Consider the following 26,612-nt stretch of genomic DNA (forward strand, 5'->3'; position numbering starts at 1 on the left):
ATATTATATTACATTTATAAGCGTACCTAAAAAAATCTTATGTGTTTAAAAAATACGTTAAAAAAATATATATATTTATTTATTTAATTAATATTCAATTTTTATTTTTTAAAAAAATAAAATTATTTATTGTATAATTATGTTTAAATTAATTTTTGTAAGCATTTTTTATGTTTTTAGGAACTTTAAATTTAAGCCCTAGTTATCATATGCTCAATGGTAGCTTCTTAGAAAACAATTTGTTGATGTACCCAAATACAGTTTTATTTGACTGACAAAAATTTAATTTTCAAATACTTCAAAAATAATTATTAAGAGGCTAGTGAAGATTAATTTTGCATCTTGAAAGAATACTGAGTCTAAGTTTAAGTATTGTCTTAATTTGTGGTACAGATTTTAACGCATTGACTTGGAAAATATAATAACAAATCATTCCATTTCATTAATTATTTTTTTTATTTATTTTTTATGATATTAATTGAAATGCATAAATTAAATTATTTTCGCTGAAAATTAAGTTTATACAAATACAAAAAATGAGTTAAAAATATTAAAATGGAATAGCATATTCTAAATATAAATTATATTAATTTAAATTAAAAGGTCAAGTTAAATTGTTTAATATATCTTGTAAATAGTAAAATAAATAATGCTAGCTATAGTTATAGTATGTAATCAATTGCTAAATGTTACCTATACTTTGAAAATATCAAATAATAAAAAAAATCATATAAATTTCATTTTAACGAATTAACTAAAATCATATAGGAATAAATTATATTAGATACTTCATTAGTCAACATTGAATATATAATTGTAATTTATTGTTTCAATTTGGAATAATAAATGTATATAGGAACTTACTATTTAAATGTGAATATTTTACTATCGTTATTTATATTTTTAATATGTCTAAATATTTCAAAGAATTACGAAAAAATATGTAAAATTAATTATTTAATGATGAAGGAGACAAATTGTATGAATTAATCTAATGTAAAAATGTCTTCTCCACAAATGCTGAATATTTTTTTTTTTAAATTTTTTGAATTAGTAAACTTATAATCTACACCTAAAGGCATACAAAGATAGTTATTCAATAGAGTCTTGCAAATATAAAATACTTTAAAAAGTTGTTTTTTATTTTCTTAGTTATAATTTTTATGAGAATAAAATAATTGCAACTTGGAAATAATATTAATTTTCGTTAGTAGTTTATTTAGAAATATTTATACTTTATTTTACTATAGTAAGTAGTTTATATTTTATAGTTTAAAAATGTCATATATTTACTATATATTATTCTAAGTCATATTTCACTTAGAGTCAATGTTCAAAACAATTCCATAAGTTAATATTTTCCCCCGTAAGAATTCTTAAAGTTAAAATACGACATATTACGTAACTGTGGATGATTTTTAAGAATAACAACAATTATTAAATAATTAACAAATTTTGTTTATAACAACTTATCTTATGTTAAATTGTCAAAAACGTAGGTGTATCTGGACACAATTTTTCACGCCTCCGCATGGAAAAAAAAAATAAATGATTTTTAATAACATATTTCACGTTGTATAGTAATATCATAATTAAAACTTCCTGCGCAGTTATCAAGTCATATTTGAAATCCATAGCAAAATCACTCATAGGGCGCATGATAGCTTAAATATATATTTTGCAAGGCGACTATAATAATTCATTGGAAGTGATTTATAGCTTTTTATAATATTTTGTTTTAATTTATGCATTGCTAAGCGTACACTCAATTTGATAAATAAATTCTATAGCCTTTAAAATTTGACTCAAAACTGTCTACAAAAGTATAATGACATACTTATAAGCAATATTATTTTATAAGCAATACGAATAAACGTATTTTACTATAATACATCACTATTATCGAACTATTTTGTTGTTTTAACTTAATTCAATACTTTTTTTGATATAATACTTAAAAACGATTTCCTAGTATCGCAATAAGTTCATTCGATTTTCAGTATTTGTGACTTAATACTTGAACTTATTATAATATTAAAATATAGGAAAAAAGATGTCACTCGTACTCAGAAATTCTTTTACAGATAGTTACGTATCACGTTCAAGAAATTCAACCAACAGATAGTCTAATAATAATTTTGATATGCTTATTATTTTTGGGCAGTTTAAGCCAATTTAAAATGTCTGATAAAATCAATTAGATTATGTAAAATATCTATAATCCGTCGATTGAAAAGTTTGACCAGAATAAATAAAATTTGCTTTCATAATGGTATAATACTAATTATACTAATATGAATTACGAATTTCCAATTATATTGAACTAAAGACAAAAACATTTAAAAACGTTTCACTTTTGTTAATTATTGGTGAAAAAATATTGTGTTTGTGAGATTTAAATAGTAAAAGGTTAATAACGATTAAATTATTATATATTATGCACTTTATTTTAATTTAATTCTGAACAAAGAAATAACGATATTATAAACCTTTTGCTAAATCTATGCAATTATTAATACGAACCTAACCTCGTAATACGTCAAATTATCAAATATAATATAAAACGCTAATTTTATATCATATATTTAATTAAAAATTAAAATTAATTTGAGTTTCAGTTATGAATGGAGAGTAAAATTGTTGATTTATTATTAATATAAATGGATTTTACGATTCTGATAAACCATATATATGTTTTAAACTAAAATCAAACGTAAACGTAGGTTACATATTACAGAATACTTACACTTGAAGATAATAGGATATAAAGGAAAGCAGTTAAAAAATAATAATCTAATATACTTTTACAAGTGATTTTATTGAATAGTTAAGCAAAATCTTGAAACATCGCATTTAAAATCATTGTATATATGTTCAAAATTTATTTAAATAAAATAGTTTTGCACAAAGTTGCTCGAGTAAGATGCTGCAGGGTTTGATTAAGATCAAGCTCATATTTTCAAAAAAAGGGATTGAAGTTTGTTCAGTATTATTATTTTTTCAGACACAATATGTTTAAAAATCGTAAAAAAAATTAATTTGGAAGTGCGTAATGCTAAAAAAAAGATGGGAGACGCTGTTAGTGTAAACAATGCTACAAGATTAGAAATTGTATAAGTAATGTGCAAGTAAAAATATAATTAAAATAATAATAATCTAAGAACACGCTAATAATTCACTACAACAAAATGTTAGTGATGGGATTTGGAGAGAAAAAAATATCTAATAAGTTTATTTTGTCGGGTGAAGTATGTAGGAGCGATTCTGATACGTCACCGAAAACGAAAAGCTGACAAAGAGCTCGTGTTTCGATTTCAATCATTACTCCGGAACATCAAATTTGAGATTTTTTTCGTTGATATTTTTTTAAACGCTCCGCGTTTGTAATGCCATTCTAATGATTTGCGAAATCGACCGTAATTACCGTTTTTCTATCCTGGAGCGCGTATGAAAATCTCTAGTAACTATACTCCTGCAGAAAGTATCTTTGCCACTACGGCGTGCGCACTTCATTCCCCGGTTGATCCAAATTAAAAGCCTTCGGTTAGTACTGATTTGTTGCGTAAAGTGTTCCGGCTTATGAAAATGTTACTTCTATTCTCGTTTGTCCACGAGAACGTTTCTTGATCCGGCGATTCGAACGTACTTTTACGCGAACTAACCCCACCGAATAAGCCTGAAAAGCATACGAGTACGAGGCGCGTATTTTATTTACTGTTCGCAGGTGATCCGAAAAACTGACCCCTTTCTTCACCGGACCAACGGTGATCGCAGATATTTGCAGTCTAAGTATCCTCAACGCGAGACACTTGGTTTTTATTCGTGGCACCGTGTTGATTTACGACTAATCAGTCCATCAGTAATCTTACCGATACACCGGCTCTTGAATACACACACATTATATGTATCGTCCGTCCTTTTCGTTTTGTTATCGTCGACCTTGACGAACGGCATTGCAAATACACACTTATTGCGTTTGTTCGTCCCACTTGTCAGTTGTAAGATTCGATTTTGAGTATTAGCAACTATAAAAAAAAAAAGCACAACATTACACGTAGTCGATTTTTCTATCTGCACGTTAACGATGTCAATTTAGAGAAAGCATTTGAGTTAAAACGAAATCGCCCAAAATAAGCCTTGAGCCAATAGTTGGTGTCTGTTACACGGTCTTCGTCGCATTGGATAGTCCTAACCCGTGTGTGCCCTTCTTGTCCCCGACCCTTGGCGAGCGCAGTGAACGGTACAATAGTGTATCATAAACGAGTAGATTATTTTGTAAAAATGCATTACATTATTAATTTTGTACTCGTTGTCGGTAAGTTATTAATACAATTAACCTTTAAAACGTTCAACATAACTGCACACAAATGCACGCGTATCATAATGTGAAAATAAATGTATTTTGTATTGAATTTTGCATGTTTATTCTACTGTTGGACAAATTTCCTTGGCCACGTCATTACTAATTAATTGTGGTCTGTAGAAAAAATACCGTAAAATGATACGATAATCCCCGTGATAGAATTATCTTAATGTTCAATCGATAAAATTTTAATGGAAAAAAATAAAAAATAAAAATAAAAACATAAGAGCCATTTTAATTCATTTTCGTACAAGCGCGTAGTCCATAATGCAATGTAAATTTACTAAAATGCAAGATTTTTGTATAGCGTACATTTGTTTTGACGATAATTTTTATTTAGCGTGACAATTTATTTTAAATTTCAAATATATTTATACGAAACAATGAGTGCATTTTTAATTTGGCTTTAAAAAGAATAGCATTATGTAGTACTACTTGCGAAAGCTTGCAGTTGGGAAGAATATCATAAGACACAGACGTTTGCCTAAAACGTTCAATTGCATTATCTTATCTGTCAGAAAACCACATCTCAAATTGATATTCGTGAATTGTTTCGTGGCGATTTATCGTACGGTAAGTCATTCAATGTTTACACATTGTAATTCGAATAGGTTTTACAACAATAAATAACACGTGTTAAGCTAATGTTGAGTACATCGCTATCCACGTTGGCAATATTTCGTGCAGTGCTTAGTTAAAAAAGTTGTCGGTAAAAAATTTATTTGACGTTTTGTTTGAACAAAACATCGTTATTGAAAAGTGAGTACTTTAAATTTCTTTAAATTATATTTTTTATATATTTTTATTATAGTTCAACAATAAGCCATCGCAGTTAATCACATGCATATATTTAAATATACACGATAATACTAGCAAATAGTGTAGTGAAAATATAATTAAACATCTAGAAAGTTTTATAAATAAAAGTAGGGGGGGGGGGGAAATGAGTCAACTGATTGTTGAATAAAATTTGAAATATTTTGCGATATGGATGTCATAATTACTAAATAAGTATGATCGTTCCTAGCAGCTTCGCAGTGTACGTTTTCGTTCGTGGCTGGGTGATAACGATTATGAACCTGGTTTTTACATATCTATATTCAAAATACTAATTGGTTTCAATTACTTTCACAGTTCGTGAATCACATGTTTTCATTAATTTTGAAGTTGATTGTACTATTTATTACAGTATCATAAGTATTATGTTTCTGATTGCAACAATGTATCCGTAATTCACGAAAATATCGCACTACTCGTAATGAGAATAACATTTTGCCTTTTTAAAATATCCAATTTTCTAATATCCAAAAAACTATCGAATACTCTTGAACAGTTACGCATCTGTAATGTGTAACTCTTGTTGAAACTCTTTGTAACTCTGTTTACGTTAACTGCGCACGGTCGTCGTCATATACTGTGTACCATAAATCTTCGAATCGATTAAATTGTTACTACAGCCTGATAAATAGAGGCAGATTTTTAGCGAAACCGAAAGGTTTCCGGTTTTCAACCAGCCTTAAGGTCATTAAAATTATGCTTTTTCATCAGCGATTTTGATGCCGTAAACAGCAGGGACTAAAGCGCCGGTACGACTTGAATGTCCTATTCACGCAAGAGCATATTTCTGTGATACAGTTGTACGGTACCATGACAAGATTGATGATCACGGGTAGAATGCAATGTTTTAGACTCGAACGTGACGTACTCCTGTGATGCAAGCGATTTTAGTTTGTAGGACATATACATATTATACATTTGACGGGGACATTAACTGTGACTCCCCAGTATGTATTTCTCCATTCACCGAGATCAAAACAATGAAATTGCACAAACTTCAATACGCACGATGTACGTTTAGCCAAAAGTTTCCCGAGCCATCGAACAGCAGAATCAAGCTGATTGGGTTCAGCAGTGCATTACGGCGATGTGGTAAGCTTTCTAGTCACAAAACCCTTCGCGCTCGACCAAAAGACCAACTTTTTTGCAACAAAATGTCTACTTATACGTAATGTGCACTGCGGTGAACTATAATAATTTTCTCGACATAATTTAGGACGTGTTACGTCATTATGTCGCATGCGAAACGGCGTATATATACATTTTCATAATCCAGCTTCTTTCAAACAACAATGGATATTATGTTAATTTCCCTCTGTCACACGTTTTAAACAGTCATAGAACACCATTATCCGGAAAAGATAACATCTCTTTATTCTGGTTTCGATCAAAAATATTATCTGCAAAATGAAGGAGAAAATACATGATCAAGACCCCTACTGACATCACGGGTACTTATCCTCAACTGTGTCATTCCTATCGCACTGTATACTAGCGGTGAAGCGGTGAACCTATTGTTGTCTGTTGGTATCTACGATGGCGCATACTAATCGTATTAACTCTAATCCTTTTTGAATAATGACTATGGCTAAGGAATTCTAGGACTTTGCAAAATTTTTATGTAAATGTTCAAAATATAGCTGAGCAACCCGCAACTAATGCGTTCCGTAGTAATACGAATATTTAATAAAAAAATAGTTATTGCTTATTTCCCATATTTGATTTTGTTTTTGTGTATTTTGATGCAGAAGAGGAACTTTCATTAGTGTATAATAAAAAACACTTAGCTATAAATAGATTTCCTATCAGACATCAAATATCAGTTTGGTACTTTAATTCTATATATACATTACAGAGTGCATTAAAAGTATAAATAAAACACTAAACTAAATATTTGTGTGTTCCCTCGCTAATCAAACGCTTTCTGCTACAAGTATTCGAGTGATTAAATCATCTATTATTTATGTAGAAATAACTCAAATCACGCAATAAATAACATAATTCGGTAGCGTTAAAATCAAAATGACTAAAATTAAAATTGACAAAAACAACTATCGTCATTTACCGTGGAGATAATCGAAGGTGTGGTATTTTAAACAAATAAAATAAAGCTGCTTAGATATTTTCAGGCAATGAAAAATGTTTGCCTCCAAAAAAAAATAAAACCGTTATGAAATCAAAAACCAATTCTTCATTCTAAATCAAAGTATCGGAAATTGAAATGCATTTTTTTTATAAAATGTTGTCTACAATTGTTTTGAAAATGTATACGAGTTTTTTATTCGCTTGTAGGACATAAAATCGTGCTTTGGTAGAAATATTGTCGTTTTTGTTGAAATATCTAATAAGTAAATAGTTATATCATATTGAATATATAGCACGTACGAAAATGCAATGAAATATTTTCTTTCAAATGTAAATCAGAATACACATGAAGTGAACACATTTTATAGTCAAGAAATCGATAACAGTATAGATGCGCAAATAGAGATTATCATTGGCTCGGTATATTTTCACGGTCCACTAGATGTACGTACTCATAGTTCACTCACAGTCCGTGATAAAATATAACAGTAAATTACTTTATTCACTTGTAATTACGATCGCATCATAATGGTTAGTAATCTTTGTTCTGTTTGGTACCTCAAATGTTACACATCTGTCCAGTGATTTTTATCGATTTTAAAAATGCAAATACCATACGTTTTTAACGGGTACGAATAAAACAGCTGGCAAAATATAATCGAGACTGATGAGTAGTTCGATTTTGATATCATGACCTAGGTAATATTCACCACAACGTATTCGTAATCTGTATTAATTAACTTGCACGGATGTGTTGCTCATCCGAAAATGCAAGCAGACATACATGATGTTATTGTGCATGCAATTATGATTCGTCACTATTAAGTTATAGCGATTTTCCAAGATAAATAAGTTTTTTTTTTTCAATCGATATACCGATTATTGGAATATCTGTGTCCATGTCAATGGTTATCAATGATTAAAACCGATACATGTTCACTGCTTTTAAAACTGAGGTAAACACAAAAAAAAAACAAACATGTCTATTCTACTTAATTAAATCTTATGTGTTATAATTTATGAATTACTATCAAACAAAATATATAGCCGTTCAGAAGCACTTTTACCTTATTATGTAACCATTATTGGTAAACCAAAAGCAAGAAATACCTACGTAAAAATTGTATTCGTGAAATTAATAGATTAATTAACATTTATAATAGTATACAGTTGATGATATAAAAATGTATTGATAGTAAAAATAATAAAACGGTGAATAGTTAAGTAATATTATACATTAAAGTTGAAAGTTTTTTTTATTTTTATTTTTTTTTATTAGCTAGCAGTGTAAAACCACAATAGTTGAACGTTATTTTACTAATTTTAAGTGAATATATATATTTTATGACTTATTTAATAAATAAAGTATATAAAATGACGTACATTTTATGGCTTATAATTAAACGTTTCTCAGAACTTTCATTTTTTCTTTATGATGAACAATTTTAGGATATATTACTCAGTTGGAATAGTACCAGGCCAGAATCTTTGATCTTCTCAATCTACGTAAATAGACTCTCAGTAAAATGAGAGATTCGTGTACCTACATTTTAACAATATGTTATACGTTATATCAATATGTTTATGTTTTTATTTTTATTGGATCACTTCTTTTTTTTTTTTTTTTTTTTTTAATAATATAGAAGCATAAAACATTATTATACGTAATATCATGCAAACATTTTACCCTTTTTTTGCTTCTTATTCTTCTTGTTGGGCTTACACATTCCGTCGATCTATTACTTTCATAGATAATATGTTTAACATTGGTTGGATTCAAGTGATAACGTGCAATACCAGCAAGAATATTAAATTACGAAACTCGATAAAAGAATATGGCTGTTTTTCATAAACTAATCTTTGTCGCTGCGTCAAACATCGTTTCAAACGATTATCTGAACGCGATAATATGATCAACTAGTAACGTTCACGAATTCACACTGCTTATTTAATTAATTTCATTTATACTCTGCTTGCCTTTGTGGTAAAACAAAATTAAAGAAAATCAAGTGCACGGTACAAATAATATCAATGTAAGCTTTTTTTTTTTTTAAAAAAAAACCCCGAAGAGAATTCTCTTAAGTCAAACCCCAAAGTTCATTCAAGTTATATAGTTTTAATTATAATGCTATTATGTTCTCACAGCAGTGTTTTACTACGCACGCTTTTTTTGTTATCTGTAGCGTTTGCTTGACACCCGAAACTTTTTAATCAAAGAGACTGCATCCATTATACAAATAGTACAAATAGACGAGGTTAATAAATGACGGGGCTGTGGACCGTTCCTAAGTAATCTGTTTTCTTGTTCTGACTTAATCAAGTGGACGAGAAAAGCAAATGTTAGCACTTTAAAATTAAAGCTCTTGTACCATGATTCAATATTATAGAGTTTCCATAGGTACACTATTTCAAGTTAAATTTGTTTTTCATTTTCTAAAAATATGTATTGAAAGTATGGAAACGTCATTTTTAATTGTATAAAAAATGCATTATAAATAAATAGTTATAATCTGCAAGTAAATACTTATTCAAAAAACGTGATAATTTAATTATTATATCATTCAGCAGCATATCAGAATAAATTTCAAGATGTTAATTTCTGTTTATGTTATAACGTTTTTTGGTAAAAAAAGATCTTATCTATATGAAAATATTATATTCTTTATAATATTTTTTATAATACTATAGGGTAATAGATGATAAGTTGACTTACTTTGGAAAATAAATTATAATTTTAAGCTAAATATGAAAATTATATTTTATGCATAATATATATATTATAGTATATATACATTATAGTACCTAGTTATTTAATTATAAAACTATATTATAATTATTATAGGTGTTGGACATTGAATTTTGAATATATCTTATAATTGTTATTAAATCATTATTTATGGACACGCAGTAATTTAGGTACCTAAACAATTAATAATAATTCTTACGTTATTTTAAATGTTAATATTTATATCCTTATAAATATAGCATGAGAACCAACCTTGCCAATCATACTTCTCCCATTCTTGTCTTTAACCAAGTTTCAAGCAGCCTTAAAGAGGAAAAACTTCTTTCTGGTATTACGATAGAATAGTCAATGTAACTAAAATTTTAAGAACCAGAAATCATTTAAATGAATTTAAATGGTGTATATTGGATAGTAATTTTGATCTAAACGATTTAATATCTCATGAGCAATATTTATGTCTTTAAACTCAAAATTTACTGATAAAGAACTATTGTTTTACATCACTGAAATGACTGAGTTATGTGAGACACGTGACGGTCAACGATTTCCTGCAGTAAGGAAGATAATGTTTTAATAATTTGTACTATAGTACTCATTTTATAATATTATCGTTTTATACAAAATACTACACAATTATCGGTGTGTGGTTTATTTATACAAGAATTTATAACTAATTTTGTAGGATTTAAATTGTTCATATTAATCTATTGATGGACGAAAAGCTTAGAATTCTTAAATTATCAATGAAAAATAATTGAATTGTTTTTTCTGCCATGTATGAAAAAAAAAATTTTTGATGGACTAAAGGGACACCCCTTCGCTCACCCCCCTTGGATCCATGCCTAGTATATTATAATTTATAAACTAAACCTACACGTATGCTTATTATAAGGCCCAAAGGTATTGTAGATACTCATTAAAATACAGGTCTGTGCGGACACCTATGAACGATTCACATTCTCAAATTTTGACTCAAAAATATTACGCTGTTAACAGTTAAGTCGGACATTGACGTTTTTCATTATGTTTCATTGCTGTATTGAATAATTTTCTGAATCTGGTTAGATACTTGAGAAGATAAAAGTCATGTATGATAGCAACGTAGTAATTATTACCTACCTTAAATTCTATTATAGCTATAAAATAATTATATTTATGCCGAATATTTAAAATACGGGTAGTGTACATAATAACTGAACTTTCACGTGAAACAAATTCAATGTAACACTCGATTGCAAAATAAAGTAAAAAGGATGCATTATAAATGTATCGTAATCGAACGACTTTATAATTTTTTTTTTCAATATGTTTATAGTATGCAATTATTAAAACTATTATGTAAATAATTTATTAAATATAATTGAATATTATAATAAATTCTTTTAAAAACTTAAGTTTTTTTTTTTTTTTAATTAAAACTGGTCATAAATACATTTTACACTTTATTTAAACTTATCTATACAGTTTTTTTTTTATATATTTTGTTTTCGTAATTGTTATTTCCAATAATAAACTCTTTATTTTAATAAATTATTTATAAATTAATTTTTGTATAATTATATCAAGAGTATAATATTTTATATTTTTTACATAAAAAAGGAAAGTATCCATAATTGGATTTTGAAAATAATTTATTCGTTTTTTGTATGATAAATGTTTGAAATATTTGTTAAGCGTTTTTTTTTTTCAAACCTTTTATGGGTATTTAAATTGTTTTATTTGTTTGCATCATTTGAAATGTAATTTAAAAATTAATAAAACAGTGTAAAAAATATTATGTGTTCGCATTTTATCGGTAATCAGAGAGGATTAGTAATAATTTATGTAAATATATTACTACACTGTTAACTAAATATACTAGTAATGTGAATAATATTTTTTTCCTAGATGTATAATTGATACATTTTTTACTTGATAATTAATTACGGGAGTGATTAATATTATTTTTAAAATATTTATAGTTTAGCTGCTTGGAAATCAGTTAATTGTACAATTACATTCTATTTTTACGTGTTTATTCTAAATTTAAATGTTTAAATTCAATTAAAACGAAGAAATCAATTGATTTCAAATGCATGACCTGGGTAAGACATTTTAGGTTTGATAACAACTATGTATAAATAAGTGTTTCTCTACGGCTTTGCCACGACACACTGATATATCACGAGGTCTAAAAAATTACACAACGTGTAAAATGACATTTGAACGAAGCATATAAAGTTTTGTTATTTACAACTCATGGATTTAATGATTTAATTATTTATAATCAAGATAAAATATTAATAAGCAAATGTATTATATTTTATAAGGCATTTGACCTTTTCTTAATTATTTTTTACGGTGTGCCGTTAAGTATGAAATATTTTAATAGTGTGTCACCGCAATACAAACGTAAAAAAACACTGGATTAATGAGTAGATTATGATCATAACTAATAATTAGTTAAACTACCAAGGATTGTTGTAGCATTTTTTGGATAAAATAACTATAATATAATAAAATTAATGGTTTCTTACGTCAAACTTAATAATTATTTAAGTTTTTAAAATTAACATTCTTATGAAAAAATACAACCCATTACGACCCTTGTTTCAGATGTCTTCTGAAACGAACTCGGCATTAAAATAGTTTGTTTCCGAAGTGTGATTACTAAAAATCAAATAAATTCGATGGCCGTTGTGAAAACGTGCAATATCTACGAATATAAGAAATAACTCGGTGTAATAAATAATATTATCAAATCTATGCGTCATGTGAGCCACGCAAGGTGCAAGGTTATTTATCATCACTGTATTTGAAAATACATTACAAACATTTCGTGCATCATACATGACACACCTAACCGATACAAGCTGGGGTGAACGCAAGAAATAGTTTCGGGGGTTTTTGAGAAAAATACAATTTAAAATGTAAAATATTGATAAATAGCATGCTTCAAAATTCATGATATAGTATATATATATTTATATTTTATTCACAAGTCTCGTGGTAAACTTTGAAATAACTATAACATTATTAGTTAAAACAAATTAATTAAATTATAGATAATATTTTTATAACTTTTTTTCTTCTAAAATTCAGTACGTGTCCAATATATCTAGGTTTGATTTCATTTTATGCTGGTTAAGTATGATATCAACACGTATCCACTATCTACAAATGTAAATTGTTTTATTTTTATAATGCAGTATTTCTACTTTGTCACTTTTTTTCATGCTGTACTGTGTAGTCATGCATACGAATTTCTGACTGCTTCAAGGAATGATGTTGGCCACCACTCTTCTTGAAGTTGGAATAGTAATATGTTGATTGATCCACGTGTTTTAATATTGTATTTCTTTTTGACTTATCTCTAAAGGGTTTTTATAGTTTATGTATCAGCACAAATTGTTGGGTTTATGAAATTTTTGATTAACCGTTATATTGATAAACCCATTATTAATTTAAAGTAGAATATGCACGTCATTTATCGGAATATATAGTAGTACCTTGTTCAGTTTCATTTAATATAATTTATGGTCAGGTATTTCGATCACATTTTTTAACTTAAAAAAAAAACGATTCTCTAAAATGCCATTATACTTACAATATAAACCAAAAATCCATGGCCCCTGAATTCATTCTCCGTAATTTAGATTACCAACTTATTACATCGTTTTCATCTGAACTCTCTTCATCAGACTTTTCCTCAAGTTTGTGATTTCCAACACGTAATCTTCCTCGATTATATTTCCTTTTACCTTGGAACAAGGATTCATTCAGTCGCATAACTAGGCCAGGATCTCCCATTTTCTTACGGTTTTGAAATTCAGATACTGCTACGTATCAATATAAACTATACCAGACGACTAAAGTTGATTTTAATATTTTCGTACATACCTCGGCTTGTGTTATCATTATTTGAAATACCCAATACCAAACAAGTTCTACGATATCGCACATATTTAAACCACTGTTACACTTCCCTTTTTCATCCTTATACGTAAAAAAGTTATTGTTTTTACGTATAGAGTGAAATGTTTGGCACCCTTTTTTTGTACATCAATTATACATTGTTTTCAAAATATTAAAATATTACCTTTTGAATCACGTTTTCGACTATTTTACAGAACTTTTTTCAACTCTCCACCAAAAAATAATTTGGTGTTTAATTTTGGTACATATTTGGTCAGTTACACGGTCATAAACCGTGCATTTTTAAAAAAATTACTCACATCTCTTCATTTTGAATTGTGTGTCGATAAAAATTACTTATAGTTGACAAACTCATAATAGTAAATTATAAATAAATAAATCACATTTAAACTACGTATAATCGATATGACTCACAAACGCACACTCAATTTTTTTTTTTGTAAGAAGCCTATGATAAATTATAAAAATGTATAATTATAATACAATTTGGGATTTCGATAAAAGCTTAATCTTAAAGTACGTATGTGTTGTATTTTAATTCAAACATTCATATTCAAGTTTAAATACCTATCTATTTTCGAATAATATAATTTTAAAATAAATTTATCAAACTGAAAGGAAAATCATTTTCCTAAGTGTTTTGAATACTTTTAAAGAGTATTTACGTTTGTATTTAATAATACTTAATATACAAATGATACTTAGTATTTGAATACGTATTCTTAACACATTTGAAAAGTATTCTGTATTCTTAGCAAGACTGGTCTTTTGTACTATTATCTATATCGATTTGAATGCAATGACGGATATTGTTGCTAATGGAATACGGTAGGAACAAGGTCGGGGTATTATATTTAACAGACATTGAAAATCATAAATGCTCGTAATACAATTGTAACTCAAATCTAAGACACATCACGTCACAAAACGATTTCATTGTATTAAAATCGCAAGTGCTAAGACATAATATAAACCAATGTTTGGAAAGAACTTCATTCGTGAACGTCATTTGCTTTTTTCAAACAGAACGTTTTTTTTTCTTATGGCAAATAGAACGTGAACGATGTTTATATTTATAATAAATTTGAATGATTTTTGGGGCCTTATATGTATATTTTATATTTTAATATATTGATAACAACCGGTAAAATTCTAAAGATTTTACAAACACAAATATGTTATTTTTTTAACATTATCAAGTGTATCAGTAATCGTAAGTTACACGTTTTTAACTGTCGGAGTGGTCGGACCGAACTAGTATGTTATCGATTTTACTAGCGTAATCGGACCCAATGGCTGTTCATCTTTATAGTATATATTGTATGGGTCCCGATTCGGATACGCCCGTCTAGACACAGCGACGGTGCACAGAACAATAATTGTTTTCTTCCGAGCACGGTGCACTCGATCAAGTACATCCTAGCAATATAAAAATGATTTGATAAAACATCCGGTCGATCGAGAACGGAAACATAGGAAATGAACACGGCGGTCGTGAAATGATTAATTCTCTTCTATAATTCCGTGTAAAGATAGCGTACGCGGTGGTTAACGTAATCTCGTCGTTGGAAGCACACCAGCCCGCGACGTTCGAACACGATCTGAAGTCCAGAAGGAGAAAAAGAAAACCGTTTATACCGCAAACGATGGTAAAAATCGTACAGCTAACGAGACGTGATCAAATAACCGTATTACGTATGTATGAAAATGTGTTTTCATATACATTCACCTACGAGGTCGTAGACTGGTCGAACACGGTATAAATCACGGTATGGTGTGTCGTTTTTCGAACTAATATTCATGGTAACAACACGCGCGCACACCAAACAATAGAAAAACTATTCCGGAGGGGGGAAGGGGAAGAAAAGTTTGCGGATAATCGAATTCTCGTGGCGATGGGTTTACGTCGAACTTCGAAATTTAGTTTTTCTCGTACGACATTTTTTGACTAATGTGTTTGCTCAAACCTAATCTCAACTTTCGGTGCAACTGGAATAATTCTCATCGCTACGTCTGACGTCTTCTGTTCGTGCGCGTGTGTTACGTACGTTCTGCGCACATAACAATATACGCCCGTCATTGTTGTCGCGGGGTCGCCTTGGAATCCCGAACAAGTGCGATGTGCTTCCTGAAAGCATGTGCGTTCGCGTTGGAGCTGAGACAACAATGTTCGCGTTACACGAGCTATTGTAACGTAAACCGTCGTGATTCCTAGTTGAAAATCAAAGTTCATTGTACGATTAACGAATGCGTTTCGACGACTGTAATTATCGGTGATAGTAATAATTACAACGTTGTGCTAAAATTGTTTATGATAAACTCACGCGGTACCACTCGTCGGGGCACAGTTGGTAATTGCGAAAAAATGCGGGGTTCCTACGCAAAAGGGGTGCAGGCCGAATGTATCGGCGTGCACGAAGTACGAGCAGAATATGGTGAACGATGATTATCTTGGGACTGTATCGGATTATGTTTTTGTCCGAAGGTCGGTTTATCGGTATTTTATGTACAGAACGGCTCTGCGTTTTTGATGTACGAAAAACAGCGAGTAAAATATTATCGACAAATCGATATTTATAACTCGTAGAATGTATTATTATTCCAGTGCACGTGGGTATGGATGATGTTCGTTGGTTAAAAATATTCAGTCCCATGTATAAAATATTGCGTGTGCGATAAAATTTACATTACGACGTGTATTTTTTAATGAAATTAGAATAACAGTTTTTTTTTCACGTTTAAAAACGTTTTTTTTCGCGCTGACAGACACGTAATACATAACGAATTCGTACTCTCGGGACCGGATAAAGATGTGGTAGTGTCTCGCCTGTTCTCAACAAACACCTGTTGCACAAAATATGTAAGCGCGTAATGCCTAAGGCATCTGATGTTTTGCATATTGATATGCAAATTGAGTTGTTCTCACTGACAAATGAATGTGTGCGAATGATTCGAGTCGAATGACGTCAAAGTCAAGTCCGGAAAATTTAAAATCGACATCGTTCGGGTATATTTTAGAATTTCTATTAAGTACACGAGGGTTAAAACAATATTTTCTTTTTTGCGGAACCATTAATATTTGTCCTTTGATACAGTCAATAATAATCGTAATTGTTTGTTCATGAAAATGATAAATCGTAGCGCATACGCACTTTATCACTCCCTTATTTGCCTTTTAACAGCAATTTGTGTTCATAGCTCGCGATTCGGAATGATTTATACACGAAAACCAAAGTCGCTGATATTTTTCATTTACACTTATTTTATTCCATTTAAGTTATACGTTCTATATTTTTCAAAACAAACAACAAACATGCATAAATACGAAAAATATACGTGATTATCGTCATTTTCCGGGTAAACTGTGTTCAGTATTTCACCGTTTTCACACAATTCTTTCTGAAGCTACCATAAAGATTTGAATAAACGATAAACTTGAAATATCGTATGTCCTTGCCGAGTCACGTCCCATCTGATACGCTTAGGCCGCATAATAAATCACATGGCGCTCTCGTCCATTTCTAGAAATGTCCAAAACGTTTAAACAAGTATTTTTGTAAATTTCTAATAGTGAATTTACATTCTTTTATATAAATTATGCACGATAACCGGAAATCCGTGACATTTAAATCAATCACGGCTAGAACAACACAACGTTCGATAACAAGGTTCTGTGTCAGCAGATAACGACGGACTTTTCTCGAACATCCCATAGATATCCCTCAAATTTCGTCGTCAAATGCCGTTCGACCCCTGTTTACGAAACATTGTATCCGTATGTTGACACACATGCGAAATGTCGTGAGTGAAATGATTACACCTCGGAATCGTAAATACACGAAACATTCCAAATCGGGTGTTCGCTTTTTCCACAGCGAAGACAATAATTGTCACAACGATTGAAAATAAACAATAGAATTGTGTATAAAACGACTCGTGGTCCTCTTGCTCATACAATCCACGTTCGAGCTCCCTCTTGTGGTTTTTCATCTCTCGGGCCTCGTGGTTTCGTGCCCGTCAATATTGACTGGACTATAAACTTTGTTGCCGTATTCGCGTAATTTATATACGCGTATAGATTGGTTATTGGTAAATAAAATGCCATAATGTTATGTCGGTTCACTCCTGTAATATATACACGCGTATGCGCCTGTTTGTGGCTGTGCGTGTGTTTTGTGAAATATGTATTTGTTTCGCTACATGGGTAGTGTTATAACTAATGGTACAAACTTGAATAGTACTCCCTGAGGCTCGGAGCCTAAGCTAATAAATGGATTGTTTTCAGAAATGTACGCCGAGAACAAACGCACACGTTACACATTTTATTAGACATAACCGATGTGTATTTATTCGGACTTACGATAGTAAATATTGCATGTTATTGCTTTGTATAACATGTGTAGCGCCGACCGACAACGCACCACTCGTTCCGTCAATTACTTTGGGACGCAAACGTTACCCGCGAGTGAGAATTTAAACAACGAACATGACGTCAGAGAGAATTTCCTTGCCATTTCGATGCGGAATTCGTTCGGACGCCGGTTGTTCGAGACGAACGATCGATCCGTCGTTAGCGAAAACCGACTTGAAAATATATTTGAACTCGCTCTTATAACAGCAAAAGTGCCTGATCATATTGACGAGTAACATGTTGTTCGATATGAAAATAAACATTTTCGGGTCCATGTGGAAATCGAATAATAACGTGCTCGCGGTAAGCTTACCCCGTCAAACAAATTAGAGTTGTTGTGATGCTCTTCGTTTAGATCGACATGTAGTAAACGCATTTCCGCGTCGCCTGCTATTAGTTTTGAATACCGTTACGAATTTATATTCACTGTTTAAGTTGATATTTCGTGGACATCTTGAATTTGTCGCGACTCGAGTGGTTTCTCATTCGTATTACCGCATGTTCATTGCAAGCACGAAACATTTAATCAGACCGTATACACTAAATGTTCCGCGCTAAAATAATCAAATGGACGAATTCAAGTCGATCCCCAGACCTGGTACCGATTGACCGGAAACGTTGCAAGGGAATAATGGCTTTTGGTGTTTTTCACAGTTGTACCGTACCTACCGGTAACAGTATTGTCCAGATGGGCCGTCTTCACGATGTCTACCGTCGTCGATCCGATACGAGTACGACGACGCACGTGCACACCCGTCTGTATTTTCGTAGCCTCGTCGTGTTTCAAACCCCTTAAAAATCGCAGACCTTCAATCACGGCGGACTTTGCTTCTCGGTACGAGTCTGTCGTGGGCCGGATTAGACATATTTATCCCACCGAGTTGTCTCTACGTTACCGGCGCACTTACAAACTGACGGCTCTTAGCTAAATTTTTTTTTTTAATCGCATTTTCAATAGGTGCACTAATCTTTTCTAATTGATGTTTAGTACAAATACAACGAAAAGCAACACGTTATATTTAATATGATATATTACATAGGTTAATAACATATTTTAAATGTTGTTAGAATTTAATGATTTCAGCCAGTTTAGGTTTATAATGTTGGTATACACGTGTGTTCGATTTCACCAAATACACTCTCGTGTTATGAGAACCTGCATAAAATAATACATCAACACATAAATACACACATAAATTATGCGACGCAGCAAAACGAATACCCAACTGTCGCGGCCCACCAAGTTTTGCTCTGTAACTCGCCGGGCCAATCCGGCCCCGGGTCCGTTGCAGTTACGATTGAACGACGAAAGGCTGTTCGAGGATTTCCACTAGAGCTCTTAATACACGTGAATTCACGGAATTCACGTGTCACGAGTCACGTGTAAAATCCAAAATAAAAACGTATATCCTTAACTTAATACTGTACTATTAATATTTTATTAAAACTTCAAGTGTATAACATAAAATTACTAATTTTACCATTGTAAAAATGGATATATATTTTGGATAAACATGTATTTCACGTGTACACGTGAATTCCGTGACACGTGTTTTAAGAGCTCTAATTTCCACCACGTCGACCACAAAGCACTTAATCGGCGGTCGAATTCGGAAAATCGTTTCGGGGAGGGCGAAAAAAACGAGTGGGCACGCTAGCGTTAACATTTGTTCGGCGAACGGTCACCGGTTTGTCGCGTGTTGTAATTTTCCAAGTAACGAATAATATCGTTACGCTCAACGATAATTCATTTTCGTGCACCCGACCACCGTTAAAAGTTCGATAAACCGTTTGCGGCGGTGTTATCGTCCTCGTTTAGGGCCGGCCCGCGGTGTTATCCGTCGCTCGGACGTCCGGTGCACGCCATCAAGTTTTATGGTCCATCGCCGCGCCCATAGTACACGTTTGGTTGTGCAGTATTTCAAGCAATAACAATAAATCCAAGTCACGAGAAGCATAGAAGCGCGTTAAAAAATAAAAAAAATGTATATTCGTGTCACAATTGGAAACGTTTTGAAGTATAAGAACACAATTGTACGATAACTATTTTACAGATACTGTGTCAATGAGCATGCGAGCAATAAATATGTTTAATTGGATTAAGCGAACTGATAAAACATATCGTGTGAGTAAATCACAAACTTCAACCTCGCGTTTATGTTAATTTGTAATTGGATTTGTTTTATGTAAGCTCTATCGAGTTTCGAATACATAAAAAAGAAAATAATGTTCATATAATGTTAAATGAAACGTGTGACATAAGAATATCGATTAACTTATATATGTATATTACATCAGTTTTGCGTTCCGATAAAATGTACGGTAAAAGCTTTGAGGAAGAATTAGTATCGATAACGTACATCGAACATATCATAATTGAGTTCGCTGCGCTCAAAGCCCGTGGAATAAAATTTTTAAAAAAATATATTCATTGTAAACTAAAATATACTTGTTTTTTTTCTCTTATTGTTTAGGTAATATAGTAATAAACAAATAAAGACATCATTAATTTTTTTTTAATTAATGGTAATTTTTTTTATTGGAAATCTTGTACAGGGCTCGGACAAACATTAAGGACCAAAAGTTGATGTGGGGGCCTTGATTATATGATACGATTTTGTTGCCAAAATCGTGAACTAGTTTCGTTGGCCGTGGAAACGATTCGACCATATCAACGCTTGAATTTGAAACGTTCTTAGGATATTTTTTTTAAATAACGAACGACTCGATCCTGTAAAACCGGCAAAGAGCATATCCCTCTATATATTCAATAGCATAATATTTCGTAAAAATAAAAGGATTCCATACAGGTCGATCATTAATAATTATCATGGACTCTTTGAGAATCATGTTTTTTGTACAGTATAAGCAAGGCCGTTCTAACCCCTCACGCTTCCGATTTATTTTTATAGCTTATAAATTAAGTGTATAAAAGTAAATTAATAACAATGATTTACCATATAGCTAATATACGAATAATACGAATTCCGTTGCCGTTTTTAATGTACAGTAATATCAACACATATGCATATACTAGCATATATATAGCACTGAGTATCATAAAAATAACGCTTTTTTCGCAGAAAATTTTATTTCCATTCGTTGTAATAAACGGTAAAATGTTTGCCAAAAAAAAAAAATTGGTTCCACAAGTGCTGATCAAATTTCTGGAAATAGGAAAATAATTTGTACCAGTATCGTTTACATGAAAAAAAAAAAACACACACACATTTTAAAATCTTAAGAGTAAAACTGAAATCTACGTAAACGATAATCGATGAATCGATAAATGCGAATAGATAATTGACGAGCGGATAGTGTCGAAGTTCCGTACGTCGAACTTCGAAGGGGAAAATATCCACATTATAAATTACTTCGTCGAAAAACGATGCAATCCGGTGGACCGATAGGGTGTCCCAGTTTCGGTTCCAACATCCCCGATACTGCCCGCCGGATTGCAACGTTATTTATCCTCATTTTTTTTTTTTTTTTGTCTTTTAGTTTCAAGCTGCTTTGCTGCAACGTTGGAATTTGCCGTCGTTCATGTGCGCCTTTTGCCCGTTCATACACGTGCTGTCCATCACCGTCAGCGTTTTCACGCTGACCGCTATTGCCGTGGACCGACGCCAAGCCATACTCAACCCGTTCGCGTGAGTAAATACGATCATGCACAGTTATATTAAACATACTCGTATATAATCAATTCGCGGGTCACTCGGATACTAACAGATCAAACACGATTCGGCCGTTCGAAGCTTGGGTGAAAAATGTACGCTATACAATAACACCGTTTTTATTCGGTTTCCGTCTGATCTGCACTCACTTCTGTCCGTAAAATAATTTTGTACCGATTAATAAATCTTAAATAAATCACATGTGGAGTTCCGGTTCCCTCGCTATTCCGACCGTGTGCAGCAAGCGAAACTCCAGGTTTACAAAATACACAGTGCTTCCATACTAGATATACTGTAGGTCAATTATCCGGATTCACCCGGGAGACATTTCACCGTTTTGGATAAGATCGTTTATTTATCCTAAATCTAAAAACTTAAGGTTGAAAAAAAACAAAACGCACACTATCGTATAACCAATACCGATATTTATTTGTATTTATTCATATTATATTTATTTAATTTACATATGGCTTAATCGGTGAACATTAAAACCACCAATACATTGAACAAAACAAAAAAAATAAACATTTTCTAAGCAACCAACAAACGAAAACATATATACATCCAGTTCGAAACCGTTCCGATCTTTGCTTATTGCACATTATTGCTGTATAATAATCCACCATATGACGTTCATACGTCGCGTTTGATGTAATAGCGATCAGTGAGTGAGATTTTACGTGTACACGTGTGTATATTAAATATGCTTTTTTTTCTCATCCGGTATAATTGTCTAACACATAACATACACGCAAGTATTAATTAATCATATAATTGCCTTAGGTTAACCTCCATTAACAAAGAGATTATAAAAAACAAAAACAAAAAGTTATTAATTAATCCAATGAAATATCTTGTGGGCATAGATTCCTTCGTATTCCCACCAGACATAAACATCTCGATCGGCCGAACGCATCAATTTTAGTTCTTACATTATATAAATGTATATGGTATATTATCTTATATGGGATTCAAATCTAACGTACACGATGAGAACCATTACGTACGCACTTGAACAATAACAAATGACAATGATATTAAATTCCGGACGATAGAGAATACGTTGTACAGAACATCAGTTGCGCCTTGTCGGATAAAACCGATTTTCCGCAGCATTAATTAATCGTGTTGATTAAACGCAAAAATATCATGTTTTATCGAACGAATCATAATCGCGCAGATCGCATGGTGCAAGAAACACTAATCCAATATCGGATCCCACGTTGCCGTTTATTTATTCAAGAATTATTCGAACGATACAGACACTTGATCCGTGATAAATTATTGCACATCAATCCACCTACTAACCATTTATCATACCTCCTTCTTACCGGTCGTATTTTATTTTAATGTTGATTCGTTTTGCACAACTTTAGAACATAAACAATAAACGAATTATTTTGTTATTTATTTCGGTGCAAAAATACTGCGTGATTTGCGATTTCCGTGACATCGATGATATCAATCGGTAATTTTTCGTTCTCCGCTACCACATGGTTTAGATTAAGACGATTTTTCTATCGAATTTATGCAATGATATTATAAGGCTTACAGTACAAGTAAAGTACACACGCGACAACTTTTGAACTCGAGCACACGGCGTTCGAGTGGTGATCGAACAACTCAGATATTGAAAACTGAAGAGGCACGCGTGCTGACGATAACAGTTATTAATCCCGCAATCGGCTAGGTGTATTCTATATAAATATTAAATTATCAATAACACTTATTGGATTACAGTTTATTAAAATATTTGTTAGAAAACTATACAATGTATGCCATGGTACGAAATAAAAATTGCATAGTTTTTCAATATTTATTTTTATTTATTTTATAACTAATTGTCCATTAATATTGGTAGCCATGGGTTGTAAAAAAAATGAACCACGTGTTTGACGTACGTGTTTATATCGAAACGATAGTAACACGCGTCGAAGAAAGAGACATAAATGATCGCCCAAAAATGGTTTTCTTAAACCGTTCTAGAAACAGTTAGTGATGCATATCGACATCGTATTTTATTTCGATATCGATATCAAAAATCGATATAAAGTCGTTATAATTTCTATTTTCTATAATTTGAAAACTTCGTTTTTAATGTAACAATTCCATAAAAAAATCCGTCGATAAATATTATATTTAGTATTGTATTTTTTTCCGTATTATAAATTATACCCAGAAGTGGATTTAACTTTTATACAGCAAAATGCACTAATAAGTTACCGCTCCAATTATTAAATACAACAGTACTTTAATCCAATGCATTTTTAGACAGTATTTTTCATTTTTAATTATTTAGCTTATTTTGGAAAAAGTTCAATGGATGTCCATAAAATACCAATTTTTATTGATTGATCACGTACAATGATAACTTTTACGAACCACCATTATTAAAACCATTTTTTGAACAGTTAAGTAAACATTACATCATTTTTTGTAAATATAAAGTAAGAAATTTTCTTTTTCTTTTTATTTTTTATATGAATAAAGTATAAAGTATTACAATATTTGGCATTCCCAACTGCCTACTATTGCTATTTATAAATCTACCTCTGATTATATCGATATACCGTTTTTCAATATCGATATAAATGAACTGATATCAACAGTTAAAAATATATCGTTGTCCAACATTACAAATAATGAGATCAACGTCCACTCTATCGTTACTGGAAAACTTTGATTCTGAATCATATAGCGAGTCATACATTTTTTAAACTCAGCTATAACTAACCATTTGCAACCCAATCTCCACTCGAATTCGATTGACTTCACAGTTATCATTTAAAACTGCTCCTTCAAACCATTATCCAATATGGTCTATCAATCCATCACGTTTTAACTGATGAAATATCTAAGTACTACAATCGACTTTACACAGATAAATCTTGGTTCACAACCAATCTGACCATCTGCAACTTAACAACTAGCATCATCATCGAAGAAACATGTGAACAATAAGTAATCAAGACCAAGGACTCCATCCAGAACTCGCGTTACCTTCAACATCAAAACACATCCTTCATATCCAAGCTATAAGCACTTGAATATCGAATTAATTACCGGACCAATACGCTTCTAAAACGAGATAAATATCTATAGTTCAATAAACGATTCAATCCAGCAAAAGACCCTAAAATAAATCAAAGACTCCTGAATAATATCAACTTCTCTGTGATAAATACCAGCTCAAAACTGAGAACACCGACACGGAGTGCAACATCGCACTTGTTGCGACTAAAAAATTCAAAGCGCATATGTTCATTATTTACAAAAAAAATATAATAACAGTACGTAACACACATAAATAACAGCATTTTGTGGTTGTATAATAATAAATAACGTACTATATTCCGGACCGATTTGATTAGAAGGGTTGAATTTCTTTAAATTGAATCGAGTTTGTGCGGCGGTGAAGTACCCGTTGGTTATATCATATTGTATAAATGAACCTAGGTTTAATATATATTATTATATCTTATCGATTACATTATAATAATGAAGTCGTATTTCGATCTGCGTAATACCAAGATGACCACATATTGAACCACAAGAATGTTTGAACGCGAAAACTACGTGTTATTGGTTTCATACTAGCAGGAATGTCACTAAAACGTACACAACACAGTGTAACATGTTAATACGTGTAGCCCATCGATCCGTTACTAACGACTTGACTGCGTGAATAACAAATTTGTTCGGTAAAGATGTTGTGCAATAGCGTACTCGGTTAATAAACAGTGTTAAGACTGCTTGGGCTTTAAACGGTATCAATTTTCTCATCGGTATGACGGTATTGGACGGTATACGAGTACTTTTGGTATTCTGATAACAGTTTCATTGTAAATGTGTTATTTTTAACTAAGGCGTTGATAAACAGGTAAAATATGTTTTTTAGTAAATAATCTAGTGCAAGCTTTCCAATTTCAAAATTCAACTCGTCATCATAAAATCAAAAATTGAAACTCTTATTATGCAAACATTTTGTATTTCTTTTATACGTTAGTTTTTATATTTTATGATTGGATATTATTAGGTGCATGCGATGAGATGTGTATAAAAAAATATGCTTCTTAAGAAAATTTAGTTTTATGTCTGCTATAAACATTGTTTTACGAACTATTCATTCTGAAATAATTCAAAAAAAATGTATGGTGGTACTCTACGTTTATCATAAAACATACTAATTAATATTAAATACAGTCAATTATTACTAAATTATAACATCCACAGATTTTAACTTATAGTTAATTAATTAATTTAACTCAGGTGTTGACTGTTTTTTTATTTTTTTTTTTTTTTTGTACTCGACCGTGACACAACTAATTCATAATTACTTTATCATAATTTGTCCGTCATATTTTTCATCCTACCATAATAGGTTTGTCATGAATCACCATCGTATCTTGACGTTTATATGCGTGAAAAAAATTGAAAAATCATAAAAATAACTTACTGCATCAGACTTTAAAGAACTTTAAAAACATAGTTCGAATATCTTGGAACTTAAGCAACAAATTTTTCGTGTCCTCAACGAACTTTATATCCAGTGATGGTAAATTTTATGGAAAAAATAATCGC

General features: G+C 31.1%; 1 protein-coding gene across 2 annotated transcripts in view; it reads left to right on the top strand.

The window, feature by feature from the left end:
* LOC112691272 (tachykinin-like peptides receptor 99D) overlaps positions 1 to 26,612 on the top strand; it is a 55,394-nt gene that overhangs the window by 20,602 nt on the left and 8,180 nt on the right. For both annotated transcript variants that reach the window (XM_025565433.1, XM_025565434.1), the window contains exon 3: positions 21,859 to 22,007. In XM_025565433.1, coding sequence (XP_025421218.1) covers positions 21,859 to 22,007 — 149 coding nt within the window. The remainder of the gene's footprint in view (positions 1 to 21,858; positions 22,008 to 26,612) is intronic.

This window comes from Sipha flava, unplaced genomic scaffold (genome assembly GCF_003268045.1).
Source record: "Sipha flava isolate LNK unplaced genomic scaffold, YSA_version1 588_pilon_pilon, whole genome shotgun sequence".
NCBI lineage: Eukaryota > Metazoa > Arthropoda > Insecta > Hemiptera > Aphididae > Sipha > Sipha flava.